General features: G+C 47.5%; 1 protein-coding gene across 3 annotated transcripts in view; it reads right to left on the bottom strand.

Annotated features, from left to right (window-relative positions):
• The window catches only part of MTMR14 (myotubularin related protein 14), a 43,762-nt gene that overhangs the window by 17,882 nt on the left and 7,268 nt on the right, over positions 1–18,612 (bottom strand). For 2 of the 3 annotated variants that reach the window (XM_075574369.1, XM_075574371.1), the window contains exons 4-17: positions 17,617–17,692; positions 17,143–17,200; positions 16,267–16,389; positions 15,810–15,883; positions 15,547–15,617; positions 14,010–14,084; positions 11,731–11,797; positions 10,768–10,853; positions 8,508–8,584; positions 7,659–7,695; positions 6,678–6,751; positions 5,156–5,214; positions 4,247–4,388; positions 3,325–3,507 (exon numbers count right to left, since the gene is read on the bottom strand). In XM_075574369.1, the coding sequence (XP_075430484.1) occupies positions 3,325–3,507; positions 4,247–4,388; positions 5,156–5,214; positions 6,678–6,751; positions 7,659–7,695; positions 8,508–8,584; positions 10,768–10,853; positions 11,731–11,797; positions 14,010–14,084; positions 15,547–15,617; positions 15,810–15,883; positions 16,267–16,389; positions 17,143–17,200; positions 17,617–17,692 (1,202 nt within the window). The remainder of the gene's footprint in view (positions 1–3,324; positions 3,508–4,246; positions 4,389–5,155; positions 5,215–6,677; positions 6,752–7,658; positions 7,696–8,507; positions 8,585–10,767; positions 10,854–11,730; positions 11,798–14,009; positions 14,085–15,546; positions 15,618–15,809; positions 15,884–16,266; positions 16,390–17,142; positions 17,201–17,616; positions 17,693–18,612) is intronic. The other variant, XM_075574370.1, reaches the window with a different exon arrangement.

Raw genomic sequence — 18,612 nt, 5'->3', positions numbered from 1 at the left:
GGGGGGAGGAGAGCGAGCGCGCACGGGGGGGAGGAGAGCGAGCGCGCACGGGGGGGAGGAGAGCGAGCGCGCACGGGGAGGAGCGAGCGCGCACGGGGGGGAGCGAGCACGCACGGGGGGGAGGAGAGCGAGCGCGCACGGGGGGGAGGAGAGCGAGCGCGCGCACGGGGAGGGAGGAGAGCGAGGGCGCACGGGGAGGGAGGAGAGCGAGCGAGGGCGCACGGGGGGGGGGGAGGAGAGCGAGCGCGCACGGGGGGGGAGGAGAGCGAGCGCGCACGGGGGGGGAGGAGAGCGAGCGAGGGCGCACGGGGGGGAGGAGAGCGAGCGAGGGCGCACGGGGGAGGGAGGAGAGCGAGCGAGGGCGCACGGGGGGGGGGAGGAGAGCGAGCGAGGGCGCACGGGGGGGGGGGAGGAGAGCGAGCGAGGGCGCACGGGGGGGGGGAGGAGAGCGAGCGAGGGCGCACGGGGGGGGGGGAGGAGAGCGAGCGAGGGCGCACGGGGGGGGGGGAGGAGAGCGAGCGAGGGCGCACGGGGGGGGGGGGAGGAGAGCGAGCGAGGGCGCACGGGGGGGGGGAGGAGAGCGAGCGAGGGCGCACGGGGGGGGGGGGAGGAGAGCGAGCGAGGGCGCACGGGGGGGGGGGAGGAGAGCGAGCGAGGGCGCACGGGGGGGAGGAGAGCGAGCGAGGGCGCACGGGGGGGAGGAGAGCGAGCGAGGGCGCACGGGGGGGAGGAGAGCGAGCGAGGGCGCACGGGGGGGGAGGAGAGCGAGCGAGGGCGCACGGGGGGGAGGAGAGCGAGCGAGGGCGCACGGGGGGGGAGGAGAGCGAGCGAGGGCGCACGGGGGGGAGGAGAGCGAGCGAGGGCGCACGGAGGGGAGGAGAGCGAGCGAGGGCACGGGGGGGAGGAGAGCGAGCGAGGGCACGGGGGGGGGGGGAGAGCGATCGAGGGCACGGGGGGGGAGAGCGATCGAGGGCACGGGGGGGAGAGCGAGCGAGCGCACAGGGGGGGAGAGCGAGCGCACAGGGGGGGGAGAGCGAGCGCACAGGGGGGGGAGAGCGAGCGCACAGGGGGGGAGAGCGAGCGCACAGGGGGGGAGAGCGAGCGCACAGGGGGGGGAGAGCGAGCGCACAGGGGGGGAGAGCGAGCGCACAGGGGGGGAGAGCGAGCGCACAGGGGGGGGAGAGCGAGCGCACAGGGGGGGGAGAGCGAGCGCACAGGGGGGGGAGAGCGAGCGCACAGGGGGGGAGAGCGAGCGCACAGGGGGGGAGAGCGAGCGCACAGGGGGGGAGAGCGAGCGCACAGGGGGGGAGAGCGAGCGCACAGGGGGGGGAGAGCGAGCGCACAGGGGGGGAGAGCGAGCGCACAGGGGGGGAGAGCGAGCGCACAGGGGGGGAGAGCGAGCGCACAGGGGGGGGGAGAGCGAGCGCACAGGGGGGGGAGAGTGAGCGCACAGGGGGGGAGTGAGCGCACAGGGGGGGAGAGCGAGCGAGCGCACGGGGGGGGAGAGCGAGCGAGCGCACAGGGGGGGGGAGAGCGAGCGAGCGCACAGGGGGGGGGGAGAGCGAGCGAGCACACAGGGGGGGGGAGAGCGAGCGAGCGCACAGGGGGGGGGAGAGCGAGCGAGCGCACAGGGGGGGGGGGAGAGCGAGCGCACAGGGGGGGAGAGCGAGCGAGCGCACAGGGGGGGAGAGCGAGCGAGGGCACAGGGGGGGAGAGCGAGCGAGGGCACAGGGAGGGAGAGCGAGCGAGGGCACAAGGAGGGAGAGCGAGCGAGGGCACAGGGAGGGAGAGCGAGCGAGGGCACAGGGAGGGAGAGCGAGGGCACAGGGAGGGAGAGCGAGGGCACAGGGAGGGAGAGCGAGGGCACAGGGAGGGAGAGCGAGGGCACAGGGAGGGGGGAGAGCGAGCGAGGGCACAGGGAGGGAGAGCGAGCGAGGGCACGGGAGGGAGAGCGAGCGAGCACACGGGAGGGAGAGCGAGCGAGCGCTCAGGGTGGCAGATGCAGAGCCCAAAGTGTTAGCAAAAGAAAAACCACAATGCAACACTTTCGGCTACCAGAGGTGACTTGTTTAAGCCGTTCGGCCGATCACTTCTTTGCCTTGCGTTGGATTCAATACAGAGATCAGCATTGTTTTCACGAAGTGGGAAAAAGAGAACGACGGCACAAAACGACCCAACGCATGTTCCTTTTCCTTAACTGGTGTAATGTCTCAGCCTGTATTCTACCCCTTGTTCAGATTTGCAACCCATCTCCCTGTGCTTACTCCAAGCATCTTCTTTCCCCATTTGTTTGCTGTATTAGCCTCTACTGGGAGGTTGCTCCAAGCATCCACCATTCTTTTAAAACAAATGAAAACATATAAAAAAAAATAAAACAATCGAAGGAACAGAATCCAGTGCCCGTTTAACATTTGTAGGAACAAATGCAGAAAAATCCTAGCCTGGCACCTGCTACTCTCACCACTCTGGCAGCAAGAGATGAATGTTTCGTGTCTCTTTTAGCCCCGCCTGCAGGGCTGCGGCACCTGCCAAGCAGCAGTGCGATGCTCTGGTCCACATGTCAAACAGCGTCCCAGCCAGAGGGACCTGCAAAGCTGATCAGAAATCCCTTAACCAATGAAGGAGTTTGCAGTTAATGCCTGGGGTGGGCGACACATTTCCAGCCCCAACAAGGAAAATATGGCACTTGTCCCAACACCAGGTTTGCCGTGAGGATTGCAAGAGGTGATCCACGCGGCAAAAAAACCCCACTGTAGTTGTTGCCATTAGTTCAGGTCAGTAGCATGGAAGCTGATGCCCGGCGGAGTTTTGGACACGGGTAGTCATACCCCTAATGCCTTACATTGCAGTGGGTTAATTTTGTGGGTGGGGAACAAGTACAAATTATTTTATTAAACTGTATTTAAAAAAAAAAAGAAGTGCAAATCAGATAAGAGCTTCACTGTTTTCCCTGGCAAATTTGGAGTCGTGACATGGTTTTTAGAGTGTAAGCTCTTTGGAGCTCATTCCACCTTCCTAACTACAGCTGTGTTTTGTGTTTGTGTAACACTGTATGGGACAGCTGAATATGCTGGCATCTTATAAATAAGAACAATAGTGGCCAGTGGTGGAGTCATTTATTTAATGGCAACTAAACTATTGTAGCTTCACGGATCGAGAGGTTAATGTGAACGAGGGCAATAAAAACTACAAAATGTATAACATGCAAAGGAGGGAAATGCAGCCAAACCGATCTTTGTCCTAATGCGTTCTGACCCATGTACACACCCCAATTCTATTGGAAGAAAACCAAACTGAAGTGCCAAGTAAGAGTTGCTTTCCCACCTGCGCTGCGGCACCTCCAGGGGGCTGCTCCCTGCCCTCAGTAGGAAGTTGTCCGAATGGTTGGATGAGGAGGAGCTGGAGGACTTTGCTTCGGACACTGTCGGGTGGAGCAGCCGGTCCTCCCCGGTGTGCTGCGTTCTGTTCCATAGCACCGACTGGGGAGAGGAGGTAAAGGTCTTCTTCCTGGCACGGAGGGGGAGAAGTAACATTATACAGGCTGTCCGGGTCGGCAGGAAAGGAGGAGCGCTCTAGTGGTTATGGCATCGGCCTTAAATGTTGCGTGTTTAGTTATAGCCACTGTTGCCACCCCTCTGTATACCCCTGTGCTCCAGCTTAGAAATAGGGCGATATTTACTAATCAGTGCTATGCCATAAGACACCTTCCAGTACTGGAAGACACCTTGCGGGCCCATTAACGTGCAGTTCTGGTCTTGGTGTCTGCAGGAATAGCACTACTAAGTAATTATGGGCTTTAATAGCTTTGTGCATTGATCTGCTGTGGTGGCCAACATTTTGGACCCATGCTACCAAAATGACACCCCCAGAAGCGGATGCATGTATGCCCCCTAAGTAATGTTAATGTTAAACCGGAATGTTACACATACTATTAGTGCTCATCTATACACAAATCCATAGTAAGGATCACTAAATATTTCCAGTTGAACTGACCTTTGAGAAGGGAACCTTAGGATGTTTGACCAGTTTAAGGAATGGGATTAAAAGCAAACCATGATAATAAACATACAGCAATATGAATGACGGCATCTTTAATTAGTGGAATTAGTATTGTGCTGCATTGACTTTCTTCAGACTACAAGAGTCAGGGAAGCCTGCTACGCACGTGTGCCCATCCCGTTGGCCACAAAGAGGATAAATGACATCTTGAAAGTCAATTCAGCAGATGGGGAGCGTCGTGTCTCACCAGACTGCCTGGCCCGGAGCCCCCGATGTCATCAAGTCCACGGTTTCACAATTAAAGCTTCCAGATGCGCTGGAAGAGTCTTCGGCTATAACGGAGAAGTCACTGCTGAGACTAGTGGCGCTGCCGCGATCCCTCCGTTCTGCTGGAAACACACAGCGATCAGTGCACACTTAGACGCTTTCAAATGAGCCCCATTTCGTCCATGCTACCCCACCTCATCACCAGTGTATTCCCCCTGAAAAACGTAACCTAGAGCAACTCCAGTCCTCAAGTGCCACCAACAGGGCAGATTTTAAGGGTACCCCAGCTTCAGCAAGGGTGGCTCAGTCAAAATGATCGGCCCACTGATTGTGCCACCTATGCAGAAGCCGTGATATTCCTAAAACATGGCCTGTTGGTTGCACTTGGGGACTGGACTTGCTCTAAAAGACAAAGATGGTGGTTCCAACATGTTCACACATTTTCCAAAAATCATTAAAAGATGCTAAAAGGGCGTATCAATAATTTTAAAATATTATTATCATTATTATCTTAAACCAAGGAATTTAGGCCAACTTGACAAAATTCACAGGAGCTCTCATAAAAAGAAGATCACAACTAATACTGTAAAACAGTGTTTCCTAACTCCAGTCCTCAGGGAACCCCAACAGGTCAAGCCGTAATGATATCCCTGCTCCAGCACAGGTGGGTCAATCGGCGGCTCAGTCATTTTGACTGAGCCACCTGTGCTGGAGCAGGGATATCCTTAAGGCCTGACCTGTTGGGGTTCCCTGAGGACTGGAGTTGGGAAACACTGCTGTAAAAGCAACACGAATACCTCCATTTATAGTCTGTGAATAGAAAGATTTCAGATTCTTTAACGCCAACTGTATACATATTGATCTATATTGTAATAAGAATGCCACCTACTTAGCATGCAGAAGTCTTCCAATGATAAAGCAGGTTCTCGCATTTGGGAACTTTTCCTTCTGGAGGACAGAAACGCAGAATATAAACAAACAGTCTCATCCACTCATGGTTAAGAATGACACAACATTGGCACGTCCACATTAGTTCCTTGGCAAGTCGGAGCTGAAACTCCAAACTGATAAACTAGAGCAGTGGTTCTCAAATGTTGAGCAGATGCACCCCTGCTGTTCACCTCCCTCATCTGACCTGCTCAAAACACAAACCCACCCTCTTCTTCCACTCCACATATAGCCCTCTCTCACAGAGCATACATACACCCTCCATAATCATCAACACCAAATTCACCCCTACCCCATCATACTCACACTTTCCCTCACCCAAAGCACCAACCTCCCTCTCCCTCCCCACACAAAACCCTCACTCCTTCCCCTCTTCACTCCCACAAACCTACAACATATGAGCTGCTCATTGTGCGCTGGTTGGGGATGGAGAAGCCCCTCTCTCTCTCTCTCCTCCTGGTGACGTGCCAACTGAGCAGAATTTTTGCCCCAGGGCCGCGGCACCCTAGGCAGAGGGTCGCTCCACGCTTGGGTTTCCGAGGCACCCTGATTGAGAAACACTAATCTAGGGTTTCCTTTTAGCTCAGACATGTTGGGGAACATGCATAAGGCAGTAAAACCCATTGGGCCGTAGACCTGATGGCTTCAAGTGATCTAGGGCTTCACTCATGCTTATTAATATCTGATGCCTTGCACACTTGCAAAGACGTGGAGTTATCCTTAGTAATTGGAGCGTTTGCCGAAGTTGACGTTTTCCAAGACCTAGCTCCAGACACAACCAAATCAAGGAAGATAAAAGTGCAAGGGACAACTTTGTTATATTTCCTACTAACAAAAGGAGATTTATACAGTGCAGTTGGACAGACTCCAGCTGATATCCCAAGCCGGTTATACAGTGCAGTATATTCAGGGAATCGAGAAACGCTTTGATATTTTCAGAGACAAAAAAAATATATGTATATGATTAAGTGCTGAAGGAGAACAATAATTATAGAACAATGCCATTTTGTTATGGAAAAGCCTGTGTAGTCTGTGAAATATATGGCTTTCCATCGCTATATATATAATATGTAATTAGTTCAGATCTTAGGGGAAAAAAATCCTTTAAAAAGTCTCAACTGCCTCCTTGTCCTATTTAAAGATAGATGTACAATTCATTTCACACGTGTTGCTCTGCAAAGTTAGACACTGCACTGTTTGCTTATCAAATTAAAATCCAACTGCACTCGGCGATACTTTTCCTAGCGCTGTGTGTGTTCTCATACCCATACACACACACACACACACACACACACACCTTTGTGCGAGACGGGTCCCAGTTAGTCAGGCTCTCCAGAAGAGAATAAATTAAACAAACTGGGTCAGGACGCTGGAGGTTTGACAGACTCCAACTGATATCCCAAGCCGGTTCCGCTAACGAGGTCATCTACTTTCTATCTTTTTCTGGGTGTTTGTCGCCTTACCTTGTTTTCCTCCCTGATGCGGAGAACTCCTCTGAAGTGATGTGCTTCAAAAAATTGAAGCAGAAGAAAAATATCTGGACAGAGAGGGAGAGAGAGAGAGCGGGGGAGAGATGCACAAGAGAAGATTAAGCCCGTTCAGTGTCTGAGGGTTTGCAAAAGCATATGCACAGGAGGGTACAGATTTTATTGCGTTAGTGCGAAGCTTCTGGAACTAAAGAGGTTAACCCCATCGCTGCCAGAGAGGCCAGCAACACATGGCAATGAGGTTAAATAAACAACCTGCACCATACTACATGACATACACAAGCACTGTGCTTACAAGCTTTCTGCAATCAGAAGGCTTCATAGGCAATTAGTGCAGATCTAACCATAGGGTGTCTATACTGTAGATCCAACTGTTGTGGACTAATGTGGTTACAATTCCTAAAGGGATATAAGCTTCATATTATAACCAGTAAGCAAAAAATTAAGGTTAAGATTTCCAAATTATACTTCTCCGTGTAACCCTCACTTAAAGGTGCCACCTATGATTTTATTTAATGGTACAACAAAAATACACACTTATTTTTATATTATTAGAATTCATTCAATTACTTCATTATATTTAATTTGGGGCATTTACAGGGGTTTTTTTTCCCCAAGAGCATCTAAAATGGCTGTTATTCTCTCACAACAAGCAATACAATGGTTTTACGTGTATATCATAAGCATTAAGAAAATGCATAGCAGATTGTCAGGTATTGCTTAAAATGCACATTTATTTCCCTTTTTAATATTATTCTGCTTTATAAAAAAAAAAACACAAAAAAAAGGGACGGGTCTCATAAAGCCTGAAGGTTCACAGTGACAGTGACATCCAGGCTACAGGATCACATTGAAATAAGTGGCTAAGCATAAATGAGGCACAATGCATCTCTCTCCCAGACATGACAATGATGAGTGGTTCAGTATAGCGGACAACCCAGCTTCTGTAGGTCTTACCTCTTCGCCCTTGATGAGCCGGTCAACCAACATGTGCCTAGAATTAAATAAAAGGGGAAGAATAGTCACATTGGAGCAATCCAGCCGGACACGCACACTGCTGGAAACGTGCAAGCCACGTTCTACGTCTACTGTGAGGGAAAATACTCTGCTGGTGGCTACCCCTGAGGGCAAATCCAACATGGCAGACCTTGGAAGTAATCTGTCTGTTTGGGCGCCTATGCATTTGATGGCCCAAAAGAATAAGCTCTAGGGGAGGGGGTATATATTTACTCCATGTCATTATATAGTGCATCATTCGTCATTTCAGGTTATTTTTCCTGCTGGAAAGGCTGAATGCTGCCGGTGCTGATAAGGGCCTCATGAGATGGATCCAGAGAGACAACACCGGGTCCAAGTTGCAGGTTACAACCTGAATTGGCTTTATTCTGATATTTTGTAGTAGGCATAATAAAATGCCATCGCAGGTCTCTGCTACTTTAGTGTTTAGACTCCTAACTCCTTTTATTCAAAGACCAGTTTGGAGGTTATCTACCCGACACAGGGTCTGCATGGCTTCTTCTCAACTCCCACCCTACTTCAAGCTCAGAGCTACAGATATCTCTTTACATCACAAGAATCTTCATTATCCCCCTCCTCATTCCTCTCACCTGTCTACAACTCTCACTCCTCAATCCCCTCACCTGTCTACAACTGATATATTTTTTTTATCAACAATATTTCTTACACAGGGTGGACAATTTGTTGCAGGTTCAACCAGCAGTGAAAGGGGCAAGAGAAGGTCTAAGGTGCAGCGTCCCGTTGCTGATGTCATAAGAGACGCAAGACACACCAAAACCTGGGACTTACCCAAAGAGGAACCAATCGTAAGCCACCGTCAGGTAGAGAATCTCAACTGGCTCCAGGTTGCGGTGGATCATTCCATCCTGCAAATGAATTTACTGAATGGTCATTTGGTTGCAAGCCCATTTAACCCTACCGTGGCTAGGGAGGTCTGCAACGCAATGGCAGCAAAGAGAGTTAATGTTTTACATCACTACTTCCAAGTGCCTGAATACCTGGGTAATCGGGGATTACACAGCCAGTACTGGACCGTTTGAAGGACTGAACAATGTGTCACTGCATGCACAGTTGTACAATAAGCCTGTGAATTCATGAACCAGCAAGACAGACCAATATTCAATCAATCCAATCTTGTGAATGTGCCACATGGAAGCACACAGGCTGCTAATTTAACACGCTTCATAAGGGAGCAGAAAAGTATAAAATGTCACTTCCATCTAATATGTAATAACGAGATTGCTTTGCAGGGAAATCTGCTCAATGCATTGCAAATCCCTCCGGCAGCAAAAAGGTTAAATAAAGAAGACACAGTAATGATCACTGCAATGGGACAGGTCTTTTTGCTTATGTAATGTACAGTGCAGGTGTTACCCCTGCGGAGGTTCACAAATTATCCTCATGGAACTGCAAACATATCACAAATTTCATATACAGTGTTTCATATACAGCCCCCCCCCCCCCCAAAGAGAAAAAAAAAAATCACAGAGACATTGGTTCAAATGCCACTAAAAGTAGTGTTTAAGAGCCTTACATTATTGTCTATTGAGTATAAAATACTATTTTAATATAAAAGTGTTTTTTAGCAAGAAAAAGTGAAATTGAAAGTATGCAAAGAGTTTGTGCTCAATCCCACGTACTAGGAAACTGTGATATTGGACTGCGAGTTATAGTATCTGCTATACTGAGAAAAGTAACTTGTATTCTTTGTATATTTCCCGTTTTACCCACAAGACAAGCTGTGGATGCAAAATTTTCTATCTGAATAATATCTGGTTGCACCTCAAATGACAAAGATACACAATGCTACATCCAACGTGACAAAATACATGGTTAAATACTTTAATGTTAGTATTCTCATGAGTAAGGGTCATTTACAGTAGTTAAACCCTTTGGCCAAAGCGTTATAAGCCTGCAGCCACGTCACGGCATGACCATTATGCAGGTCCCAACACTACATGTGAAAATTCTTATTTACCTCTGCAGTGGAGGGAGAATGGACCATTGGGTATTTGTGTCTTTTGTTACATACATTTGGCCATGCTCAGTAGCACTCCTTTTGATACAAATATATAGATGAAGTGGTAGGTTCTGGGGTTAGATCTTGCTGGGATTGTGTGTTTATTGCTTCTCAATTAACTTATCCCATGATGCCCCAAGACTTTTCCTACTTCTTCTTTAACCCTTTGGAGAGCCGGAGGGGCCGCGGAGAATGCCGCAGCCACAACGGCACGTCGCCGTCACATGTGACGAAAAGGAAAAGAAGGAGTCTTCCGTTCCTCAGCCGGCCCCACAGTAGCGCAGAACGCAATCTCCCAGAGAAAAACAAGCAAACTAAATATATGACGGTATAGTGGAAGAGAGAGTCCGGCGCTACTGCGGCACAAATCCAAGCAAACTTCCGGTTTGTAATTGCAAAACTTTATTCCGATGAGACACACTAGACACCCAGGTTACACCTCAGCCTCCCCCTCAACGCGTTTCGCGCTATGGAACAGCGCTTCGTCTTGGAGACTGCATACCTGTGCGCAAGACAGCACTTTGTTCATCTAAATATATGACGTAGCTGTTACGTCTCAGCGCCCCTGGGGTGCCGGACAACATGACAAAGTAGTTCCAGTATGTCAAACGGCATCCAAAGGGTTAAGATGCTCCTGACACTAGTAGCATTACTGGGGATAAGTTAATGTTTTTTCTTATATAGCACAGACAGTGAATGCAGTGCCGTACAGGTAATTTTAGCAGCCTCTGCGAGTCCCTACCTTGTAGGGCTTACAATCTAATTTTACAATATAATCTAATTTGACCTACTTTCACTCCCATTACTAGATATCATCCTAATCTCACATTATTGTCTTTCAATTCCAAACTAAACATCAGTTCCATCCATGCAGCCACAGCAGGGTTGAAATCTTTGCACCACGTTTCTGGTTACCGATAAAAGGGAATTACCAAGTGAGAGGTATGGGGTTGTGTACACACACACACACACACACACACACACACGCGGCCTGTGCCAGATTACCAGCCCCATATGAACTATACTTACAGCCCATAGAGACAGTCGCAGAAGTGATACAAAGAGAGGGGTGCGATCCCAGCCGGAGATACAGTGTACCAGCAGGCCGCTGTTATCTGTGCAGCGGAAAGAAGGAGATTACACAGGGGAAGACATTCCTTCTGCCTTACTTTCCACTACAAAGCACATTACTCCGTTATATCAGCGCTGGTACCAATCGGTGCTGCAGTATCTATGCACTTAAAGTAGACATCACCTTCAGCAGCAACACAAATCAGACAAAACCAACAAAGAAAATGTTGACCGCGTGTCCGTTACCAAGAATATAAAATATCCCCGATACGCAGATCTCCCGCTCTCGAAAAAGCTGCAAAGCGTCAGAAAAATGAAGGATCAAAGAAAATACGGGGTGGAAATCTAAACCAGGGGAGAACCAGGCAAAGAATGGGAATGAAAGCATATTAAATGCCTTAACATCCCTACAAAGAAGGGCCAGTGCTACATACTTGGCAAATCTTAGCCAAGTAGACAACTACTGCGTTTTTACATCTGCTACTTTCCACTGGCTGCCGATCAGATTCCCTGAAATCTTCACATTTATGAAGCTTATTAATATTACTCCCCCCACAGGAAGCTTCCAGCATGACCATTATTGGAAGTTCTGCAAAATAAGATTAGATCGCCAAAATGGTGCCATGCAAGATGAATATACATCTCTGGCCATTGCAATGCATCAGTAGTTAGAAAGCAGATGTCCCTAGCTAGTGCGAAGTATCTAGAAGTGGCCAAGTACGTGCATGGCTGCTTTTAGAAGGAAGGATTTGATGCCAGGCCAGGTCTCTTACATAATGCAGCTTTAGAGAGAACATTAAAAAAAATGCAAACTATATATTTGCCAAAAGAAAAAAAGAGCAAGTCTCTTTGAAACCCCAAAACGGGAAAAACCACACACAGTACATGATGCTTAGGGAGGTTGACAAGAAAAGCTCTTACCATCTCCGTTGATGATATGGATGAGAAGCTTTAAGTAGTTCTGAGTCTGCTTCACCAAGTCCCAATTCTACACAAAAATACAGAAATAATGGAAGTCGGAGATGTTATCCAAGTGAGAGTCTGGAAGGGTCAAAACAACTTGTTACAGTGTCAAGGGAATCTGCAAGAACGACATCTAGGAACAGGTCAGATTTATTATCAAAAATAAATTTGTGACGTCAAAATTTCTAGAGAACTACTTTTCAATTTAGGAGGTAAGCAGGATAATGATGTTGAACCCTGAAATATATCTTAATAATGTTTCTAAGCAGCCTCTGTAGAGGCCCATTTCTGGCAAGTCTGTCATATTTATTTCGTGCAGTACCTGCCCAAGATGCACTCGCATGCACAATAACAACCAACACAGGGCATCATTGTGTGGCAGAGATGTGAAGCAGAAGATATGGAGAATTAAAACTTTGGATTCCCAGTGGCTGCAAATAATGATTGCCTCTGTTCCTCTTACCCCAATTAGAAGAAGCTTCAGACACACATAGCAATATTTTAGAGGTAGCAACTTGACTTTGGCAGTGAAAGAGATATAAGCAGCATTGCGTTGCAGGTTGGGGGAAGATGTTAGGCCCCTCAGTACAAGACTGTGCTGCACTAAAAGGGTTAAAGAAAACTGTGACAAAAATACGATCCGTGTACAGTTCTAAAACGAAGCAAATCACGTCCCAGGAGAATAAGACACCTGTGAAATGAGCCTCCGCAAAACCCATTATGTAACCTGCCCCGCAGTGCATCCTGCGGTGCGCTGACCCACTTTCCTGAGGCCCCACGCTCACCGAGTCTCCGTTCCCTGCCTGATGGAATGTCCCAGGCACTGCACAAAGGGAGTGCAATATGCCGTGTGTGGTCACAGAGCTTTATTTAAGAAGGCCTGCCCCTGACTGTGCTTTGCTTTCATCCCTTTGTCTGTGATAGTGGCCGCGAGGATAAAGCACGAGACGTCGGATAGTAGAAACGTATACAATTAAAACGTGCAACACTGGCTGCACTGTGCAGTATATACTTTTAATTGACCGTACTGTATAATACCCACATACTTTTTATATTCGTGTTTAAAAGCAGCAATACTACTTTCCCCCCCTTTTTTTCTTTTTATATCTAAAACACGTGACAGTGTACAATGCTACATTCTTACATAAACTGACTGTTTGGTGCTTCCGTTACAAATCTGCAAAAATCCTGATTGTGTGCCTAACATAATGGCTGCCTTTCAGTTTCAATCAATCCTTAAGGCTGCGTCCCTGCTAGCGCCGAGCGGGCGGCACTTGCGGCGGTTACTTACATATATAAATATATGTAAGTCCCTCACCACTCTGTGCGCGCGCTCTCTCACTAGCTCGTGCACGCACGCTCACCCGCGCTCAGATAAACAACAAAATGTATACTTTCCCGCGCGCTGAACTACCCGCAATGCTCCCAGCCCCACGCATTCAAGCAGGACACCCGGCGCCCATGCTTGGAGCGCACTCCAAGCATGAGCGCGCTCAGCGCCAACAGGTACTCAGCCCAAGTCAGTGTAACTCAGCAGCTACGATGTATCCTTATATATTACTAGGGTAACATTATCTATTGTTACAGTTTACAGTTTAAACAGCTGGGAACATTGGCAACAAATCATCACAAATAGGAAAGTGCTGCAAATATCTTCAACTGCTTGGGAAGTGTGCTATAGAAATCAAACTGCTTTAAAAAAACAAAAACAAAAACATTACAAATGTAATTAAGAGTTAAACATTTTTTTTTAAAGTCACTATTATCTAATACTACAGAACTGATTAAAAAAATTAAAAAAAAAAAAAAGATGTCACATGTTTTGCTGCTTGAAGACAGTTTACACAACTGGAGAAATTACCAAAGGAAAGTCTAGGTAACTAGTTGTTTATTGCAGCTTGCCTGGTTTTTCCAGCCAAGCCTCATAATGGCTTATAATGTTGCCAAATTCGTACGTTTTCAGCAAAACATCGCCAGGTAGCGAGTGAAACACGGTGAGCGCCCTATTAATATTCTCAGTTTTAAGCAAATCTAGCGACTTTACAAAAGTCTGCAAATTACTATATTAAGCAACATGGCGAATCGTGTGCGAATCCCGAGTGGGCCGCGCTTTTTCTTTTTTTCCCCCCACTACTAACGCAGGGTTAATTTCACATGATTCGCAGCCTCGCAACACAAAAAAAACTTCGCACGTTTCCAGTCAATGGTAAGAGCGGAAATACGCAACGCTGACTTACCTGGTACTCTCTCCAATCAATGTTCAGGGACCTGCTCAGAGAGATCGGGATACTCAAGGGAGCATCAACATAATCCTAAAGGAAAAAGTGTAATGCCGAATTATCAACAACTGCAGTACAAAATCTGCATCAATGCAATGACATATAGCCATTCGCAGAGGCAGAACGCCAGCCACTTCCCTACATGGTATAGAATCTTCTCATGGGGGGGGCCAACTCCCGTCCTCAAGGGCTAACGCCACTGGTGTCTCAGTTGTTTGACCAAGCCACTGATTGAGGCCCCCTGTGCTGAAGCAGGGAAATCCTTAAAGCCGAACCTGTTGGTGGCCCTGGAGGACTGGAGTTGGCCAGACGTGATCTAGATGTAACCCCCTGGGTGATCCAAGCAACACACTCACACTGCCCCCTGGCAGGCTCCTCTCCAGTGTGCTATGGACATGCGACCGATGGACATAAGAGCAGCCAGTAACAAAGGCTGTGGAAGAGGTGGGACTAAGAGAGGGAGGAGCCTTTAAGAGGGGCGGGCATGACGCGCGAGTCAGATCTGCACGAGCCTCAATGCACTCAGGCTCCATCGAGATTGACCCGGGGCCAGTTTGAGTCCCACTGATAGTGAGCCGAGAGTTGCCAGAGTGAGGGCAGTACATTGTGGAGAGAGGTCAAGCGGATTCACGCCAGGAAGATGCACGGGGCGTCGAGCGCTGTCAGAGGGGACCCACAATGGCTGCAGTCCAAGTGGTACCGAAGCACCTTTGTAAAGTTCAGGCCTGCAACACTTTAGTGCATTAAGAGTGCCAGCACCATTACAGGCCCATATACCCAGGATTGGGTGGCCCACTCTCAACTGACACCAATATACATCCGTGTAGCGTTACTGTGAAGTATTATGATATATGCTGTATTACGAATGTTGTGGTCTTTTGCTGAGGATCACAAGGTTCCTAAGAATATGTAACGGTTATATAAAAATCAGTTATATATAACACACACACACACACACACACACTATTTATTTCCCACCATCTGATCGTAAGCCACGTGTGGCATATCGAGTAACAATAAAGGACTCGGGCCCCCACCTCAGCACCAAATGTAAATCTGGGGCCTAGAAGTAAGAGGGATTACATATACTACATACCCTAAAAGGTCTATCCCCTAACAAAAAGGAGTTGGGTTTCTACTTTGCGTCAGATTTGCCGACATGCTTTTGGGGTTTACATTCGATTGCACTTTATTGCAATGCCATATGAAAAGTAGACATTTATGGGGTAAAAGCTATAATCTTCAACGTGCTGTGGCCGTGTGAGAGGTTTTTCGGCAAAAGTTCCCCATTGAGGTAAATGGAGTATTTACCCCAAAGTTTAATGGCACTGTTTTAACACCGGTTTCGTGTTCTAGTACGCATACTGGCTAAAGAAACAAAAAAGGTGGCCGCCTGTGTGTGTTTCATCCTCCATACTGGGTTTTCCAGCATCTTCCTACTATGTCCATCCACATGGAACCGTTATACTCATACAGCCTCACAAACCTGACTTACCTGTTTCCAGTTAAAAACAAGGCCTTCCGCTGAATAGTCCCGATCTTTGTAATCCTTAAAAAATTCACAGCCTACAAAAGAAAGCAAGAAGAATCAATGCAAATCTGGACAAAGGAGGTCTGTAATTGTGACGTTCTTTCAAAAACGTGCGCCAATATGAGAGAATATTTTCTATCCCCCCATCTTAAATACCACCATGGAGTTTTAATGCCATTGGTTTGCAAGTTACAGAAAACCAACATATTATCTATCTCATGCTGTACCTGGATAAGGGACAGATAGAAGAGTGAAGTCTGCGTAGCGCTGAGCCTTATCCACCTTTTCAGAAGACGTCACACTGAAGAGAAAAAAAGAGAAATTAAATAAAATAGAGAAAATAAATGAAAATGTCCCAAAACTGTCAACATTCTGGAGTGAAGATACCCAGAAATCCAGCAGACTCGGCATGCTACACAACCAACTGCTCCTGCATTTCTACAGAGCAATGTAAATAAATCCATTACAAAAACTATGTCACAGTAACATTGTACATCAGTTTGACATCACGGTCAAGGAATGATAATGATAATAATAATAATAATAATAGACCAATTATGTGCAGTATGAACACTGGCAAATAGCATTGTGTGGAAAGAACACTTCATGAACAGAGAAGACCGTGTGCTACCCGTCTATTTTCAGCTCCATGAGGGAGAGCATTAAAACAAAATACACACTCACTTCAGGCCAAACTTCACCTTCTTCTTCTCCACCATCAGGTCACAGATGTACCTGACCGAGAGGTATCGCAACAACTTGATGTCATGACCTCTGACTTTGTCAAAAAGCTGGGAGTCCCCATTCCTAAAATGATGACACAGAAGTCCGAATGGAACTGGTTACAGTTTGATTTTAGTATTCAGCAGGTCCAATTACTCGTGTCAAAATAGTCCGGAGCGGGTAGGAGTGTAACCTCACGTTGCTAGTATGTTTGCGCTGCATTGGTGTAGGGTGAGTAGCACAAACCTGCATGTGGATTTACATCAAATATATACAAAGGACTGAACCGCTACAGCTGTAGGAAGTTTATTAGGAGCAATGTACACTGCAGACTAAACAACAAGTTAACTGAGGCACAGAAATACTCTCTCACACAAGTGCAGCATAGCAATGTCCTGCTGCCACTGCGCTTTATTACATTGTGAAAACATTGTTTTTGGCCTTAAAATCGAGCCATGTGGAGTTATTCATTAAACTGAGATGGTACCGATCAGGACGCTAGCGCATGGAAACTGCCGCTGAAGTCAAAGGGCGTTTTCGTGCGATAGAGCTCCAATCCGCACTACCGTAGCTGAAAACGTAATATCCATCGAGCCGTTTATTTCTTTGTAGAGCATTTCTGCTACTATGGAGCATTATCAGTTCACAGGCACGTCATGGAAACCTGATGTTTTTTTAAACGTATCATCTTAGGGGGACATTTATTAAAGAGAAGTAGCTGAGCAGTATCTATTGACTGGTCATCAGTCAGAATTGGCATTACAAAAATTCAATGCACATGGACAACGCGAGGTTCCCAAGAAACGGTCATCATTCTGTTACACTTCTTATACCAACCTGCCAGCAGCTTCGTCCTCTGTAACCTCGGACTCTGCCCATGCATCATCTGTGCCCCCTGCATGAAAACCAGACTGTCAGCCAGCAACTTACAGCCTCACTTCCCAAAACATCACCACTTCTGCTTTCATCTGCCGTCCATTGCAAGCACGCACATCATCCCGTCCCTCCTCACGCACATTACAAAACACAGAGCATAGGCTAAACATAGAAAGGAGCCCACCGCTCAGCACAAAACAAGTACATGTCCTATGTAGACTAGGTGGGTGCATATAAAGGGAAAAATGAGAAGCAAATCAGAGGGGAACCCCACAGGGGGGTACCCCAGTATCGTTCCCTAGGGCTCCAGCCCGTCAATAGATATACTGATAGCCTACGATGTGACTTCCTGGTGGTTGTGCATTGATTAAGGGACTTTTTCTTTACCCCCCTGTGGGTTTTCCCCCCCCCGTTTTACAAAAACACAGAGCATACCTGAGAAAATGTAGTTATACCCAGTCCGTCCATACAACTCCCCCCATCCAGCCAGTGTTGCGGACCTGCAAATATGCTTTTAAAAAAAAAACAAAACAAAAAAAACACACACTTGTTTACTTTGTTTCCTAGTCAAACTAGTTAAGATTAAAAAAAATAAAACAATGTGCAGACATAGCCAGTCACTAAAATCTTACATTGGGGCGCAGTCATTGGGGTTTTGAAGAAATAAAAAAAAGAATATTGATCTCTTCACAAAAGCAGCAACCCCTTCCCCTTCCGCTGAACACCGTTATTTTCAGCTCCTGGGACCCCCAGATACTTGCCAGTGAAGTGACTGGGTTTAAATCTCACTTCCGGGGAAATAAAATGCTCGCCATTAGGTTGCAGCTGATGGCCATTTAAATCCCCTTTAAAAGACCAGGACGTAATCTAGGTAACTTCACTGGTGTGGATTGGTGGGCTGGGGGGTCCCCACAGCTGAAAATAGTGCAGTGCAACCCAGGAGGACCCCCGAATCCCAGTCTATAATAAGATAGGTTAGTTAGGGGGGGATTGCTGCTGTAAAATCCAGGCTGACACAATGCAGCAGTTCACACCAGTCACCAGTAGCAAATATTTCCGATGTGAGAATTATGATGTCGTTTTAATAAGAAGCTTTTTATAGAGTGTCTGAGCACGTTATATGTAAACAGGTGAAAAATCTGGAGACTTAGGAAAGATTGTACTATAAACATTTAAAAAAAAAAAAAAAAAAACCCTGTTGGCTTGCTAGTGTCATTTCATCCTGATGTCCAAGTCATATTCTCAGGCACAGGAGTGGGCAGGTTACCCTCAGAAAGCTTTACCCAGAGATTTTCAGTGCAGTTATTGCACAAATAAAGTTGGACACAAAGTACTCTGTGTGTATTTTTCCTCGAGCGGATCAGAAATTGACCCGTTACTTGTATGCAAATCACTACGGGGTGACGACATCTGTTCCAGAATTTGTATTTT

This window comes from Ascaphus truei, chromosome 17 (assembly GCF_040206685.1).
Source record: "Ascaphus truei isolate aAscTru1 chromosome 17, aAscTru1.hap1, whole genome shotgun sequence".
NCBI lineage: Eukaryota > Metazoa > Chordata > Amphibia > Anura > Ascaphidae > Ascaphus > Ascaphus truei.
This window is presented reverse-complemented; position numbering and strand designations above follow the sequence as displayed.